Source organism: Penaeus vannamei, chromosome 6 (assembly GCF_042767895.1).
Source record: "Penaeus vannamei isolate JL-2024 chromosome 6, ASM4276789v1, whole genome shotgun sequence".
In the NCBI taxonomy this organism is placed as follows: domain Eukaryota; kingdom Metazoa; phylum Arthropoda; class Malacostraca; order Decapoda; family Penaeidae; genus Penaeus; species Penaeus vannamei.
This window is the reverse complement of record NC_091554.1, coordinates 2,834,418-2,851,917: the sequence shown is the minus strand read 5'-3', so window position 1 is coordinate 2,851,917 and position 17,500 is coordinate 2,834,418. Positions and strand designations below refer to the sequence as shown.

The 17,500-nt window shown below is 34.6% G+C and overlaps 2 protein-coding genes across 3 annotated transcripts in view; one reads left to right on the top strand and one right to left on the bottom strand.

The window, feature by feature from the left end:
• Positions 1 to 16,359, top strand: part of LOC113802513 (phospholipid-transporting ATPase VD) — a 138,319-nt gene extending 121,960 nt beyond the window's left edge. Inside the window, exons 6-25 of one of the 2 annotated variants that reach the window (XR_011398609.1) lie at positions 1,084 to 1,285; positions 1,636 to 1,828; positions 1,945 to 2,093; positions 2,231 to 2,377; positions 2,867 to 2,978; positions 3,139 to 3,296; positions 3,411 to 3,632; positions 3,767 to 4,331; positions 4,496 to 4,612; positions 4,841 to 5,101; positions 5,233 to 5,390; positions 5,631 to 5,869; positions 6,327 to 6,513; positions 6,878 to 7,048; positions 7,320 to 7,601; positions 7,854 to 7,958; positions 8,171 to 8,358; positions 8,740 to 8,874; positions 10,410 to 10,851; positions 12,690 to 16,359. Coding sequence is in view for 1 of the 2 variants with exons in the window: in XM_070122558.1 (XP_069978659.1) it covers positions 1,084 to 1,285; positions 1,636 to 1,828; positions 1,945 to 2,093; positions 2,231 to 2,377; positions 2,867 to 2,978; positions 3,139 to 3,296; positions 3,411 to 3,632; positions 3,767 to 4,331; positions 4,496 to 4,612; positions 4,841 to 5,101; positions 5,233 to 5,390; positions 5,631 to 5,869; positions 6,327 to 6,513; positions 6,878 to 7,048; positions 7,320 to 7,601; positions 7,854 to 7,958; positions 8,171 to 8,358; positions 8,740 to 8,874; positions 12,690 to 12,792 (3,694 nt within the window). In the remaining variant the exon portion in view is untranslated. The remainder of the gene's footprint in view (positions 1 to 1,083; positions 1,286 to 1,635; positions 1,829 to 1,944; positions 2,094 to 2,230; positions 2,378 to 2,866; positions 2,979 to 3,138; positions 3,297 to 3,410; positions 3,633 to 3,766; positions 4,332 to 4,495; positions 4,613 to 4,840; positions 5,102 to 5,232; positions 5,391 to 5,630; positions 5,870 to 6,326; positions 6,514 to 6,877; positions 7,049 to 7,319; positions 7,602 to 7,853; positions 7,959 to 8,170; positions 8,359 to 8,739; positions 8,875 to 10,409; positions 10,852 to 12,689) is intronic. The other variant, XM_070122558.1, reaches the window with a different exon arrangement.
• Positions 16,360 to 17,002: 643 nt separating this feature from the next.
• LOC113802551 (triosephosphate isomerase) overlaps positions 17,003 to 17,500 on the bottom strand; it is a 2,265-nt gene continuing 1,767 nt past the window's right edge. Inside the window, exon 4 of the mRNA XM_027353156.2 lies at positions 17,003 to 17,500. This exon is cut by the window's right edge and continues 118 nt beyond it. Coding sequence (XP_027208957.2) covers positions 17,109 to 17,500 — 392 coding nt within the window. The 3' untranslated portion in view covers positions 17,003 to 17,108.

Here is a 17,500-nt window from a genome sequence, read left to right as displayed (position 1 = left end):
CTTCTTTGAATGTTATATGAAACTGCTTTAATGCGATTTTATGTTGATTTGGATTTGACTTGATTTGATTTTTAAGTCGACGTGCTCTGGAATCAACTTCACTGCCAATTTGGTTTGATTTATTGTTCATTTGACTTGAAATTGAGTTGACATGAAATTGGTTTTGGGGTTTTGTGTCTTGGGGTCGGTTGCTATTTGAGAAGCGAGTGTTTAACCTAGACCTGAGAGGGAAAGGGAAAGTTCCAGACGCAAATATTGACTTTTATGGAGAGAAGTGATTTCAGTCGTGAGTGAGAGTGAAGTTTATATTTGCACCTCGCGGAAAGGTCACATCATGCTATAAATCCTCTCTCTCTCTCTCTCCTTTAAACCCATTTGTAAAACTCACTGTTGGGGGGAGTAAAAACATGGGGAAAATAGCAGTTACAAAGGAACACGAAGGATTTACGTAATTGGTGTCTTAACAGTGTTTGTGGAAGGGACGTAACATGTTTATTTTAGCTATTGGAAGATGGAGAAAAAAGATGGTTATTGTATACAAGATTTTTTTTTTATGGTTGTGCGGAATTTTGGATTGTTTTTCAGTCTTGTCTTGTTGGTTTGAGCGATTAACCTACCACGTAAGGGAGATTAGTTTTCCTGGTAATCCAAAAAAAAGAAAAAAAAAAAAAGAGAGAGAGAGAGAGAAGTACTCACGTTGGGTCTTTGTCCTTGTATCCCACTGGCGATCTCTTGTGTTTTTTCATAGTCATGCATTGTCATTCCTGCTGCCTGTCTGTAACTGATGGGTCATTCCTTTGAAAGTGAATCTGGTGAACTTGATACTGGGAAAGGGTTTTTGAGAAAGTGTTATGATATTCAAGTACAAGTTTTGTTTTTCATTTGTGACTGGACTAAGTAATTTTTTTCTTTTTTTTCCAAAATGAAATGTTGATTTAGGTTTCCATATCAGTCATTGAAGAAAAATCTTTTTCACTTATTTTTAGTTGTTCTTTGTGAGTTTCATCACATGTCATATCAAAAAGCTTGAATCGATTTTCAAAAGTTTTTTATATATTCACGCTTGTCTCTCACAATTTCCAGAGACCAAGGGAGATACGTGAAGACGAAATGGAAAAACGTAAGAGTGGGTGACATCATCCATCTGTCCTGCAATGAAACCATCCCGGCTGACATGGTTGTTCTGAACTCCTCGGACGAGTATGGGATGTGTTTCATCGAGTCTTCCAATCTAGATGGAGAGAGCAACCTGAAGCAGAGGCAGGCTGTGAAAGGGCTTGGCATGGTGAGTTCAGGGTTTCTTGCGTTTTTGTAATGTGTGTACGTATATATATTTTTTCCGGTAAGGACATGCTGTTAACGTTTCCATGTATATTGTGACTTGTATTAAGATTTTTTTTCTCATTGTGGATGAATTTTTGTGGAGCATTTTTTAAGATATTCTTAATTGCAATAACGTTTTCACACATCTTCAGCCCTTTTTAACTTATTGTCATCTTTTCTCTCTTTGGCTAGCAAACTAGAAGCAGAAGTAAAGATAGATTTGAAGAAGGAAAATGAACTGTTGTGATAGTGAAGGATAGCTATTCAAGATTCTTTTTTTATTGTTGACATTAATATCCTATCTGATTTCAGGATGAAAGGTTTGAGGTGTCGAAGTTTGACTACATGATGGAGATTGGCGCTCCTTCGACCAAGATTTACCACTTCACTGGTACCATCCCTTTACCTTCAGGGGAACGTGTGCCCCTCACCAAAGACAATCTCTTGCTGAGAGACTGCGCCCTTCGAAATACAGATTATATTGAAGGCATTGTTGTTTATGCAGGTAAGTTTGATTGCCAAGTTTTTAAGATGCACTATGCACTGTATATACTATTTTGCAACTTTTTTTTTACTCTCTCTCTTAAGTGGAGAACATTTCTAATGTATACCATTTCTCAGGACGTGAGACAAAAGCTATGTTGAATAATGGTGGCACAAGGTACAAGCGTTCCAAGCTTGAGCGCAGGATGAACATCGAGGTCATCTGGTGTGTGGTCATCCTGTTCATCATGTGCCTCGTCTCTGCAGCAGGATCGGGTCTGTGGCAGGTACGTCCAGACTTCAAATTTAGGGACTCGGTTCAACTGAGTTTTTAGCTCTATACGTTATTGTATTATGAAAGAGAAAATAATTTGGTATTACAGTGCTGTATGTTTGTTTTATCTGTTTACTTTTTAACCGACAGAGTTCCTATGAAGTGAACGCCACGTTAGGGTTGGTCCCGTTTATTCCACTAGAAAGTTTGACGGCGACCAACTCAAAATTGAAGCTATCAAATAACTCTATATGGGTTGGATTTATAAGTTTCTGGACTTTTGTAATCATTTATCAGGTATGTAGGCTATAGAAGCTTATTTTATCCTTTCTTTTTCTGTTAATGAAGAATAGTATAAGAATGATATGTTTTCAAATGCTAAAAGCCCTATTCATTTGAAGAATTATGCTATACTAATATAGAACACTTTTAAGGACAATGAATAGTCAGTGGATTTCATTTTGACAGTTCCAAAACAGGAAGAATAACAAATAACCTAAAAATTAATGTACTTTAAAAGGTCAATGATATTCACATTTAGATTAACTTTCTAATGAGGTTAGGAGTAATTTGTAAACTAGAACAGATCTGGATAATTTCTCATTTACTATTTATAATGTGTTAGAACTGAATTTTCATATGAGAGTACAAGTTTTTGGATATTTCCTTTTGTTTTACATAGAGGTTTGATTTTTGTGATGGTATATGCTTACTAAAGATATATATTTTTTTTATCTTATTATGATCAGACCGATGCTTATTGTTTTTTCGTTTTTGTAATTTCAGGTTATCATTCCAATCTCACTTTATGTAACCATTGAAGTAATAAAGTTGATGCAGGTTTACCATATACATAATGACAAAGACTTCAAAGACAAGAAAAGTGGGAAAACAATTGGTAAGACAACATGCACTTTTCATTACCCTTTCATTACCTTTTATATATGATAATTTGCCCTTTTTTAAGGAGATTGGGAAGCTTGATTGCTATTTCTTGATTACACATTCAGACATGTTCAGAACATTTTTTTTTTATATCTAATGTCTCCCATTAACAGAGTGCAGGGCGCTGAATATCCCTGAAGAATTGGGCCAAGTGGAGTATGTGTTCACGGACAAGACCGGAACACTGACAGAAAACAACATGGTCTTCCAGCGTTGCTCAATTAATGGCACTGACTACCCGCATACTCCCGTTATTGTCAACAGGGAAGAGGTGAGTGCTTGGGATGCTAGGTAATTTTGATTATTTGATTCTAAAGGGATTAATGTTTTCCTGTGAATTTTAAAATGTTTAGGATATATTATAAGGAACTTTTTTATTTCCCAGAAAAAGTCTGATCAGCGGGACACATTCACTGTGAACAATCAGCTGCAGGAAGATTTGGCCTCTGTTGAACTTCCAATGATTTACGCTCAGCCAGGGAGTCGACAGAATCCATCCTCCATCACTCCGGCAAAAGATTCTCCTTCTCAGAGAATAATTGATTTCTTCTTCACCCTGGCAGCATGCAATACTGTTATTGTGGCAAAGTATCCACATCACGATCAGGTTTGTTTCTTCAGAGATTCATTTATGTGGATATGATGATACAGATGTAGGTTGATTCATTTATGTGGATATGATGATACAGATGTAGGTGATTTTGATATATCTATTTTTAACATTTTCATCCTCTCTTCCAGATGAATGCAAGTGGTATGATAGTGCCAAATGAAAGTGCCAACAATTCCAGTATTAGTGAGGTGGACAACACTTCCTTCAATACCACCACCAGTAGTATCGGTTCCACATCTTGGGCTCCGAACCGTCTGTTACGGGGCCTGCTCTCATTTTCCCGCCCACTGTCCCCCATTGCCTCTTCTCCACGCAGCACACCCCCACTCACCCCAGAGGCCTCACCACGTTACTCCGTCCCACCTGCTCGCCAGACTCCACCCTCAGTTAGCATCACCCTTAACCCCATCAGCCACTCCAACAACCTTGAGAGTGTCCAGGAGTCGCCTGGCAGCCTCAACCATTCAGCCAACACCAGCCCAACCAGACCTTCCCTCCTCAACATCCAGGCAGCACAAATATACAACTCTAATATAATGAGGGATACACGTTCCCTCACCCCTTCCCCCATGGACATCAAGCCCATCTATGAAGCTGAGAGTCCAGATGAACTGGCGCTTGTGGATGCTGCGTACAAATATGGGTGTCGCTTACTCAGGAGGTCCTTGCACAATATTCTTGTGTCTTTGCCAGGTAAGCAGGGACCTTAATTTTGTTGCCATTGTTGGTATGGTCAGGCTTTGTTTCATTTTTGTTTGCTTGGTTCTGAGTTTGTGATATCTTTTTTTTATGAAAGTTTTCATATGATGAAACTCAATAGGACATATCTTAGATAATGTTAAAAATTGATTTTGCAGGATATGGGCTTCGTGAATATGAAGTCTTGCACATTCTTCCATTTGATTCAAATCGCAAGAGAATGTCCATCATTGTGCGAGATCCTGAGACACAGGAGAAGGTTCTTTATTGCAAAGGTAAAGAGGATGTATTTCAAATTGAAAAGCAATGCTTTTATGGGAGTTTATGGAGTGGAAAGTTTGTCACACCAATAAGTAATTTCTATAATCCATTTAGAAGGGAAGAAGTTAATACAGGTATACTTAGATATTCAAATATGTACATACACATACAGGTGTAGATGAGTAATGTTTATATTGATAAGTATTAGACTATTACATTATAACTGTTTTTTGTTCTTTCAGGTGCTGATTCTGCCATACTAGACAATTTAAGTAGAGCTGTAGATGATAAGACCAAGCTGAGAATATTCCGCACTCAGCAGCATCTTAACATCTACTCTAAGAAAGGTCTTCGTGTCCTTTGCATGGCCAAGAGAGTCCTCACAGAGGCAGAATATGAGGACTGGGCCATGAAGCACAAAGAGGCTGAGAACGCACTTTCAAACAGAGAGCGTAAACTCCAAGACTCATATCTTAGAATAGAGAAAAATTTAAGTTTAATAGGTAGGCTTTGGGCTGTGCTTTTTTTTTCTTTCTTTCTTTTATTACTCCAGAATTGAAATATATTAGATTTTGGAATATCATTTTGTTTTTAGGTCACATTGGTCTATTGTTCATATTCTGTATGATTTCAGGTGCCACTGGTATAGAAGACAGATTGCAGGATGGTGTACCTGAAACAATCAAGGCCATGAGAAATGCTGGTATTGTGGTGTGGGTGCTAACAGGAGACAAACAGGAAACGGCTGTTAATATTGCTTATTCATGTGCTCTGTTTTCTTCTGATATGGAGGTAAGATACATAATCTTTCCCCAATATAGACTCTTTGCGATAGTGTTTGTGAAATGTATTCATTTCTTGTCAACATGTCTAGAACACTGATTTTTAAAAGTTATTATTATTTTTACTATGTATTTGCCTGTTTGTTTATTCCTCATTTCCAGATTTCCAGATTGCTGATTGTTGCTAGTTTTAGATTTGCTGTATATATATTCACAAAGGATATCTGTTAATGTCTGTTGCTTATTTCAGATTCTGAAACTGAATGCTCGCACAAAAGACCAAGCGGACAGAACAATTCAGTTCTACACACAACAAATAGAACAGCAAGAGGAAGCCTGGCAGCGGCAGCAGTTACAGGCCGCAGCCAATGGTAGCATTGGCGCATCAAGAGACCATGCTGTTGAATTTTCAAACCTGCAGAACGACAACAGCAATCAACCCAGACCACCCAAAGAACGAGGGCTGGTGGTTGATGGAAGAACTCTTATGTAAGTTATTTTATTTTTTATGATGGGTGTTGTTATTGATATTATATATTTTTTGCTTTCTTTTTATATTTATTTTATTATTATTATTATTAGGGGTAGTGAAATTGTTAGTAGTAGTGGTAGTAGTAATAGTAGGAGTAGGAGTAGGAGTGATAGTAGTAGTAGTAGTAGTAGTAGTAGTAGTAGTAGTAGCCGTAGCAACAGTAATAGTAATAGTTGCTAGTAGTAGTAGTAGCTGGTAGTAGTAGCAACAGTAATAGTAAGAGTAGCTAGTAGTAGTAATTTTACTAATAGTGACAGTAATAATAGTAATATTAGTAGTCATTATTGTAGTAATAGTAATACTAATATGATTATTAGTTTGTTATTAGTTTTTGAAGTTATAATGAATGATAACTAATGTGATATAGAATTTTATGATGAAAGGTTTTGCAATCTAAGTATCTGGTATTCACAGATTTATTCTGGATCGACGAGCAAATTTGAAGAAAGCTTTCCTTAATCTTGCTGGCAAGTGCTCTGCTGTATTATGCTGTAGAGCAACACCTCTACAGAAATCTCTTATTGTTCGAAGTGCCAAGGATAGTCTTAAGGTTCTTACTTTGGCAGTTGGTGATGGTGCCAATGATGTGCCAATGATCCAGGTAAAGTGAATTTTATATTATGTCTTTAATTTTGTATTTTTTTGACTTTTGAATTATGAAAAAGAGAATGGCCTAAAGGTTTTGAGAGTAGGTGGTGTATATATATATTTTTTAGATTTGTCTATCCATTAAGTCTCACAGGTATTTGATCAATAAAGTATCTGAAAGAAAGCAGAAGTATTGGAAATTTTCAGATAAGTAAAGTAATTCTTTTAAGCCTGAACGACTTAGATTTGATTTATGCTAATAACTGATTAACAATTTAGATCATAAAGTGAAGAATAAGGAGGTAGTTTTGATGTATATATGTATAATTACTGAATATGTCATCATATTTTAAAAGCTTATATCTTTTGCTAACCAGACTGCCGATGTGGGAGTAGGCATCTCTGGCCTTGAAGGAAAGCAAGCTGTGATGGCGTCGGATTATGCTATTGCCCGATTTAAACATCTAGAGAAATTACTACTAGTCCATGGCCATTGGTGCTATGACAGGCTTTCAAGAATAATTTTGTACTTCTTCTATAAAAATGCTGTAAGTTTGTTTGTTTGTTTTCTTTTTTAAATTTAATTCATCAGAAGTGTTGAAGTAGTTTCATGATAACCCTTTAGTTAATATGGTATTCTGTCAAAGTTATGTTTTAGAATGTTTATTTAGCCATTTTTGCAGAATTTTACAATCATTAGTGAAAATCATTAATCTCATCGAAGATATCAGTCAACTGTCCGTAAGGAAACAATTTCCTAAACAGAATGTTATTAGTGAATGAAGATGCCCCTAAATAAGGGTTTCTTATTCTTTGCAGTCCTTTGTAATGATCCTGCTATGCTACCAGCTGTACACTGGCTTCAGCGGGAGCAGCATGATTGACCAGATGTACCTGATGGTGTTTAACCTGCTCTTCACCTCAATCCCTCCCATTATTGTTGGTATTTATGATCAAGATGCGCCAGCAGAGGTGCTGCTTTCACAACCCCAGCTGTATGCCCAAGGCCGGGAGAGCAGACTCTACAAGTCGCATTCCTTTTGGATCAATATTGTTGATGCAATATATCAGGCCATCGTTTTGTTCTTCTTTGCTGCTGTTGTAAGTATTGACAGGCATTTTCTTTCATGTTGATTGATGAGATTTGATGTTTGTTTGTTCTTGTATATATACATGCATATATACATGCGAACACACACACTTATTTATTTATGAAATATATTGATTTTTTTTCAGTAGAATAAACCTATTTTAAAGATTCTACTTAGTATATACATTCTGTTTAAGAATTACTTTTTATGTTTTCGTTACTAATTTAGTCAGAATAATCTTAGTAAATGTTTGCATGTGCAGCTCCATGAGGACTCTGATGCTGGGATGTATGAGTTTGGCTTGACTATAACCCATGCCACCCTTGTGACTCAGCTGCTACACCTTAGTATTGAAACCAAGTCATGGGTAAGTTTGACTAGACAAGTGTATCTCTTACTGCTGAAACAAATTTTTTTTTTTTTTTTTTCTTCCATATTTTTCTTAACTTCTTATTTAAAATGGTGAATAAAAATTGTGGTTATACTTAGTTATGTAGTTAGCTTTTGTATATTTAGATGAGTTAATGTATCTTTTCGTCATTACAACTCGACTCATTTCACCACGCTTCCCCTTTTCAGACGGTTATCCATGTCTTTGGAATCGTGGTTTCATTCATAATTTTCTACGGGTTTGGTGTGCTTTACACTATGACTTGTGTATCGTGTTTTGGGTCACCTAGTCAGTTTGGAGAGCTGAGTCATGCCATGCAGTCTCCAATTCATTGGCTGACGGTCGTTCTCACGTCAGTACTTGCAATCTTACCTAGGTATGTGTTTCATTTCTTGTGGTTTTGTGCATGTTTGGTTGATATTTCCAATTTGATGCCAAGTAGTGTTTCTGTTTTGAGAGTTATTATTTTCACTTTCACTGTACTACATGTGTTTGCAATTGATAGTTATCCCTTTAATAGCCTATAATTATTCTTTTAAATATTTAAAGAGTCTTATTTTAACAGTCTTTTTTGTAGTATTGTTATTGATATAATGATTTTATTATTATTATTCTCCTACATTAATTTCTCAGAATCTTGCATAGAGGGACAGGAGTACTAATGAATTTTGATGTAATGCAGCATTTATATCCCCTAGGCATTTGTTTAAATCTTTATATCTTTGGCTATTGTAATCACTGTTCCAATGTTTTTTAGGTTTGTTGTTCGCTCTCTAAGCTGTTCTCTAAATCCTGACGACATAACTCAAGTTTTGATAGAGAACAGACGATCCAAGCGCCATGACTACATGACCTCATGGTCAAGATCTACCTCTTCATCTTCTGTGTACAGGTAATTTTTTATATAAGAGTTGTACATCATTATTTGTGTTATAGACCAGACATCTAGCCTCTTCAAAAGCTTTCTCATGATCTTGATTCTTTTATAGTAGTTAATTGAAAATAAACTGGAAAATCTTGTATCTTTTGCACACCAGAATATACCTCTCAGCATGAAGTCACAGCCATTTGCATGAGCATGTTCAAACATTAAGAAGATGACTGCAGATGATAAAAATCAAAAGAAAGGATAATAGAAAAGTATACTGACTGGATATTAAACAGACAGATAAAGAAACAAGCAGATGGATGAATAGGCAGACCTCAGATTGAACAGAAATTTAGTCAAAATTTCAACTTAAATTTTTTGTAGAGAACATGAGTGACTTCCAAAGATGTAGATAGTGCTCAGTCTAGATTCACAATTCTCACATTCATATGATCTTTTAAGATAATGAGACTAATAGTATCATTACTAGAAAGCAGGTCACAAGCTCATTTTAGCTTCATAGTTGTTTCACACATACAGGAGTGTGATGATAATAAGAATATGAAATTAATTTTGTTTGAATTTCTTTACATGCTCAATCAAGGAATACAAGTGATATCCCTGACATAGTTATTTCTTAATCCAGATGCTCAAAAGTTTTTGATATTAGGTATGTTGTGATGGAAGGGATGAGGCTAAGGATAAAAAGAGTAGAATATTTATGATGATTTGATTATTTTGCAAATTAGACAAATAGACAGTAAGGGAATATCTGTAATGTGGCTCCCCCTTTGATTAGTAATTAGTCTCTCCTTAGAAGTGGCTTTATTGGATATTGGAAATTTTTCTCTTCACTCTCTTGAAAATGTTCCTCTGTTTCTTTGTCTTTTTTTAGTATAGATCTCATTGTTTGTGGGATGATTTTGGCAATATCTGTCATAGACTATTCTGTTCATTTGCAATTGAATGTAGCTTTCAAATTCAAGACAGAAAATGTTGCTATACATGTAAAGATATGTTTTTTTTTAATCATTTTTTTACCAAAAACAAAGTACCTTGCTTAGTACATTGCTTCTTAGATTTTATAGAAAGTGCTTGGTTTAATATAGTCTGTTAGAGATTAACATATTGCTTTTGAGCTAGCTACTTTTTGTTGTATTTATGTAGCACTTGATTGGAACAAGTTTCTGTTTTTTTTACATTCAACATACATGAATTAGAAAAAAAATATTGTTTGCTTTTGAATACTTTAAATATTTTTAGTTCTAAATGAAGTCTCTTTTTAATCAATTTAAATGCACAAGTCAGTTTGTCTCAAAATTATTTTTATTTTACCTTGTTTTAGACCTAAACAAATCTATATGAAGTGAATATGAAATCATAATCTTTTAATGTAGTTTCTGTCCCTTAGTAGTTTTCTTTTATGGTTAAGGTGATTTTCTTTTATTTGTGATTCATCCAGGTTAATTTTCTCTTAAGCATGTTCATTTCAGCTTCTTACATTTATTAAGAAAAAGTCTTTCTTGGGCACCCACTCAACACTCTCTATCTTGCTACAGACGCCGAGAGCCTGACCACTAACCTTAAGAGTGGGCCAGAGGAGGGCAACGATAACCTGATAACTTGCAAAAGTCCCGAGAGGAACAAGAGATCAATTTTTTCCCCCGTTGTTTTTGCTTGATTAAAAAAAGACAGAAAGAATTACAGCAAATTTTGACTGATTTAAAATGGTTGTCTGCTTCTTTTGTGTTTCTATACACTCAAAAAAAAAAAAGAAAATAATAAATCAAAATTTTCCCATCTTTTTTATTGTACATATATCTCTTTTCAATTTCCCAATAAGTTTACATTTCATGGTATAGATTATTAAGATATTCTTCCATGCAAGTTTTTTCTTTTTCTTGCAAACCTCTTTAGTCTTGACATTTCAAGTAATTAAGGATTTATCTTGCATTCCCTGGATGCACCGAATGTTCCTGGCAATAAAGGAATCAGACCCAGGTTTGTTGCATGTTCGTTTTGGTTTTCTGGCTTTATTTTTGATCAGTTGGCGCAATGTAGAACTTTGATATCCTAATTGGTCTTTCGTCTGAACACTATTCCGCTTCTTGCACTTCTCGAGGGTCTTTGAGGGATTCTTTTTGTAGATTGCCGTCTTGAGTGTGTTTGCCGTTATGTGCTTCTGTCTCTAATGTTGATTTGTTTATTGTACGTCTGCTTTTTTGAAGTTTGTGATTTTATTATATATTATTCTCAGTGTTTTGTTATCTTGTTGATTAAAAAAAGAAAGGAGCTTGTTTTTTGTTTATTATTATTATTATTATTATTATTATTTTTTTTTTTTAAGTATGAATACAGTTTAGATGTGAATCCTGTTTGATTAAGTTATCAGTAAATTGGCTAAATAGAATTGTATTAATTCTGTATAGAATACTATAGGAAATTGCTTTTGAAAAACATGATTTGTAACACGGTAAAACATTTAATGTTGACAAAACACTTCAAATTTGATTCTTTTCAAAACCTTTACTCAATATTGATATAGAAAGAATTCAGAATAAGGGATTTACAAAACTTTGGTCACAGGGCTGGTAGGGTATCAGTCACTTTGGGTTTAGGTTAGATGTTTCATTTTATTTATCTATTTGAATGATGTATGCGTTGTGCGTGTGTATGTAGGTATGTATGTATATGAAAGGTGGAATAATTCACTGCCACATTGACATGAATAAATAACTTGACCTCCCCAACCAGGCCTCGAACGTGGGTCACTGCACCTAAGCAACTGCATTTTTCCAAAAATACTTCTGACTAAATAAATTTCCACCGAGTGCCCATAGGGAGCGTGTGTTTGAGTAAATAAGTAATGTCTGCATTTACAGAAGCTCCAAGCTGCACACTCCTTGTAGTGGGTCGTGTGGTAAGGTTGGTTTAGCACCAGTCTCACAGGATGAAGGCCTGGTCAGGGAGGGAGGTTCTATTACTTATATATATATGTGTGTGTGTGTGTGTGTGTGTGTGAATGTGAGTGTGAGTGTGAGTGAGAGGGTGTAAGAGTGTGAGTGAGAGTGTGAGTGTGTGTAGTGAAGTGAAGTGTAGTGTGTGTGCATGCATGTGTGGGGCTGTGTGTGGATATATTCTATTTGTTATTATTTTTCTTTATTATTGCTAATGGCATTGTTGCTGTCATCATCAGAACATCATCATTAACGTCAGTCATAGTTAAAATCTTCACAGCTATTGTTTTTGTCATTATCACTGTTGTTGTCATTGCCAGTGTACTATTATTAACATTGCTATTGTCAACGTTGTTTTGAGTAACACCACCAATGTTAATGTTGCATATATTATTATAGTTAATCTTCTTTTTCATTTTGTTTTTATGTCTTTTTTAGTAATGTATTCCTTTTATGAACAGGAGTACTGATGATGATATTAAGGAAGCAATATCATAGTGATTATCATTTTAATGTGAATGGTTTTGTCACTTTTATATTTGTGTTTAGTTTCACTTTTATATTAGTCTCTTGATACGATTAATGTCATTTGTTATAGATGTTTTCCCTGTCTTCATTTGTGTTATCAACATCATCTGTATCATAACCATTTTCATCAGCTTCTTCTGTATAAGTCATTTTTCATAGTAATTTTAGTCACTTCTTGTACTTTATTTTTTGTCGCTATATATGTATGAATTTGTTTATCCATGATCATTGATAATTTTTTTATTAGTATACTTTTATTCCGGACATAATTCTTCATGTAGTTTGGTCTTGTATTATTCATTTACCCATTACACCTGAGGAGACCTACCTAATCCACCTTTTTCAACCCACCAGGCCCAACTATGAGGCAGAAACCGGTGACGAAGCCTCAGAACCCCTAAGCTCCATGGTCACCACCACCACAGTCCTAACAACCACAGAAGAAGCTGAAGTATGAGATCGATTCTTAAAGTGGTGGAATTCCTAGTGCTGTTATAAAGGAAATGAGTGAGCGATGGTTCCTTTACGTACTACTGTGTAGAACCAAGTGGAGAAAAGGTGTCTGTTGAGTGACAGTGGTAGAAGAGGTGGTTCAAGCTGCGTGGAAATTAAGGTGGAAAGGTGGATACATGCAAATGTCTGTTGATTTTCTGCAACTTTGGTTTGAGGGAATGAAGTGATGCAGTACTTTGCAGATTGAAAGGGTAAAGGAAAAAAAAAAAACAAATTGAAGACAATCATTGCAATATGTACACCATTTTATCCATCAACAGATAATTGTGAAAATGGGATGCGATTGCCAGAAAGTGCTTAGATGTGGCTTCAGTGCTATAAGGCAGGTCTAGTTTTCTATTAATTTTTCGCCAGTAAAGCACCACCTCAGGAAATTCAGGTAGTGTAACAGTGTCAGAAAAAATGTCCGAAAAAAAAAAGAGAATCTACTCGTAAGTAGTATATGTAGTACTTTATTTATCATTGTTATAATTATATTCAATGTTGTTATTATTATTTTTTCCTTCTATTTTACTTTGTGATTTGCTCATGCTTATACATGCCTCATAAGTTTCCTCCTTCATCTGGAAAAACTTATCTGATACTTAAAAAAACAAACAATAAAACAGTGGGTATTTAAGTGCAGTTGTCAACTAAAAATTATGACTATTACGTTTTCAACAGTTAGTTGTTTATTTTTGGCCTGAAGTCAGAATATGTCAGAGATCATGGCTACAGTTATCTTGTCACTTTGTTGTAGAAAACATTTGTATAAGGAAGGTACATATCAGATTTTTTGCTTCAGACTAGTTGAGGATTTATCCAACTTGTTTTTGCTTTTTTTTTTTTCTAAGACCATTTAAAAATCCATCATTGAATGGGAGAAAAGGTAATTAACGGTGACATAATCCAAGTGATTTTTTCAACATTCCAGTAATCTGTAGTAAGTGAAGGGTACTTAACATGTCAAAGCCAAAGATGCTCCCAGCTAAGATGTGACTGTTTTTGGAATGCATAGATAGAGAGTACTTTTACATAGGTTTAGCTTACTTCTTCAGGGGACTTGCAATTATGTGCCTTCGTGGTTTTGTCATGTGCTTCCATACTTGCGCAAGTCTGGAAGTTGTGCCAATGAATGCTGTGACAAATATGGACTTTGTTTGCTGTAATTTTAGGAATCAATTTTGCGGTGAATGCAAAAATGACACAAGTCTTGAATGATGCAAGTTATGATTGTTTATCTATGTTCTTTATATTTATTTTACTTCGTGATCCTGATTTATAAAACTTCTAAAGCATACATCGTTTTAGATATTTCTATTTGTTGTGGATATTCAGTCTATCCATATTCTACACAATGATAAAGTTCTGCAGTATTTCAGATTTTTGATAAGTCATCGTCATTGAACATAATTGGTAATGAAAGTCATTTCTACGCTCAAGAAAACAAAAATATACAGCTAAGGAAAATTGTTGGTGATATTTGATGCTATTTTTTTAAACAAAAGAAAAATAGTTTTGCCTTGCTAAATTTTCCAACACCAGGCCTTGTTGTACATTGAATGCCTTCATATTCCGAGATGCTATGTATATTACCGTAAGACTCTAAGTAATCCTCACTCATTATTCAGTCTTTAATTGTAGGATGTCAAAGGGACCAGAAATTACGTAATGATCTGTTTGTGCTGTTTTTTTTTTCTTTTTTCTTTCTCTTCTTTTTTATCCTCTCTCTCTCTCTGCAGAAGATTGGAAGCTTTTCAGATTGTTTTAAGTAGAATTTCCAGCTACTTTACTCTACATAAATGAATACAATATGTGATTTATGAAGCATGAATATTTTGCATGTTATTTATATATATATTTTTTTCTACTTTGGTGTTAACTTGAAGAAAATTACCTTCATGTATAATTACTCTTCGCAAAGGATGTTTTCTCATTAACTTATCTAAATGAGTTTATAAAAATGATTTAAATCTGCCGGACGTTTTCCATTTGTAATCATATTCATTGTCATTACTGGTAAAGGAGGGCATTATTTCAATCATGAGTTTATGAAAATGCTACATATGATAGCAGTGAGGTTATGTAATTCCTTTATTACTAAAATATATTGAGAAATCTGAAGTATAATGCTGTACTCAAATACAGTATCTGCCATATCTTGGGCATTAATGCCTGCAGTCTTTCTTGTGCCAAATAGGCCCTATGGAATAATTTTTTGGATCGAGAATTTGCAACCTGTTACGATGAAATCACACTGAAATTAATAAAATTGCATGATGAAGGCTTTTGTCAAGTATGCATTATAGAGCACAGTTGCAATGCTGTCGAGTAACATGGAGTTGTGCACACCAAGTTCATGATATTGGATTGCTAGCATTATCTTGCATTTTAAATCTTTGTCCTTTTAATGTGAAGTGTCTGTTGCCTACTGTGATGCCACAATCTTTTTTTTTTTTCTTTTTCTTTTTTTTTTGAGGGGGTTGGGGTAAGATGCAGTTTAGTTGGAATGAAACAAGGTTGTACATAGAGTTTCAGGATTAATGCCAATGATCAGTGAGTTAAGGTATGATTTTTTTTTTTTTTTTTCCCCTTTTTTTTTTTCCTGTTTTTTTTTTTTTTTTTTTTTTTTTTTTCCTTTTTTTTTCTTCTTTTTTTTTAGCAGTATTTGTAAACCTGTGTCTGATAGTTTGGCATTAAGGTTTGCAGACTGGAAAACTTAGTATCTGTACTTTTAAAAAGAAGAATACAAATTCAATCTTTAATTTTATACCATTATTTATTTAAACAGAAGTTCGGTGAGAGTTTCCTTTCTCTACAAGTATTCTAGTCAATTTAAGGTTGATTGTTTTTTTCATTGTTTGTTTTTGATATAGAAAAAAGAAGGTACTTAGCCAATTGCTAGCGTAATTAATGCTGATTACTGTGCAAGTAACATTTTTTCAGCATTTGCCATAAATTTTATGTACAGTGCATACCAGGATAATACCAATTCTTTTCATTAAGAATGTGTTGAATACATTCCAGTAATTTTTGTGTTGTAATCGCTGGTGAACTGATTAATGTATATATTGAATTACCTTATTGGAGGTTTTTCTTAATAGCAGTTCAGGTATTTGTTACTTCTATCTGAATTGGAGTTATGATTTTGGAGATACAAGTTCGGTCCCGTTGTTAACGTGAAACAATATCCCTGTGATTTGTACATATATATTTGTCATACTGTGAATTGGCTACACATGATATATATTTGAAATACCAATGATTTTTATTGTAATGTCCATGATAGAGAGTTTTAAGTATTTTGGCATTTCTTGTTTTTTTTTTTCTTTTCCTTTTTTGAGGGTAGATTTGTTGCATTGTGAAATTTTAGTTTATCTAAAAAAGTATATATATCATGATGTGGCTGAGGGTGAAGATACATACCATACAAACTATCTGGATGCTGTGTGTGTAAGCATTGCACAAGATATTGTGTACTGAAAGTTTTGTTGAAAATATATTTATAGGCCATAATAAATATTTTAGTGTATTTGAGATGTTTTATTCTCTTTGCTCCTTAATACCCTTGGTGTTTTTTTTTATTTGGTGACAGAGGTAAGAATTTGTGGTATGAATATGTACGGTATTTTGAATTTAGTCATTTACAACTATATTTGTCTCTAGAAATTCACAAATTATGTCTGTACAGACTCGCAAAATAAAGACTTGGTGGAAAGATCGTACAAATAGGATGGCATATAGTTATCTGATTATCTCATTTTAGAAAATGACTGATTTTTTCTAATTCAAAGGCAACACCTTGGAAGTGTTTTATTTTTATTGGACATTTCTCTATATATTTATAGGATATATTTTAAGCTTTTACATGAAAGATTGATGGGAAAAGATATGTAAAAAAAACTAAATGATATGCCACCATTAAAAGATCAAGTCAGCTGTCATATTTATGATATTGCTTAACATTCATTTAGAAATCAAAAGGAAATGCAACACCACTAAATGAACAATTGTAAATTCATTACAATTGCAAAAGATTTTCATTTTCAATTCAGATAGTATTTTGAAAGGGGAAATGCTTAAGCTTTACTGGGGGAATTTATTGTTTTTTTTTTTTTTTTTTTTTTGTTCTCGAGGAGTGCATAGTCCATAGTATGACAATGAAAAGTGCGAAAATAAATGTAGGACTTTATTGGGTATCAAAATCATTCACACTGCAGTTGGGAGAGTATAACATAAATAAATAGATTAAATAAATATATTTTTTTTTAACAAAGCAGACTAGATGTATCTCTTTGGAAAGCGCTTTCTCTGGAGGGACTTGTGATGGAAATATTCTTCTCGAAGACCTTGGATAAGATGCGACGTGACCTTGAGCTGTTGCTGTTTCATCAGTAGAGCTGTATGGGATGACCTCGACGCGTTGACGATCTGGAGGAAGTCGAAGTTGAGGGCGTCGCTTCCTACCAGAAATCCGTCTAAATCCTTCAGCTTGGCTAGGGCGTGGCAGTTGTGAGGGAAGACCGATCCCGAATAGATGATGCGAGTTGTATCGGCTACGTTATCGCCCAAGTTGTTCCGCAGCCAGTCCCGCACGAGTGCCAGGGCCTCCTGCACCTGCTGGTTCGTGGCGATGACGCCCGTGTTGCTAGCCCACAGAGCCTCGAAGGCGA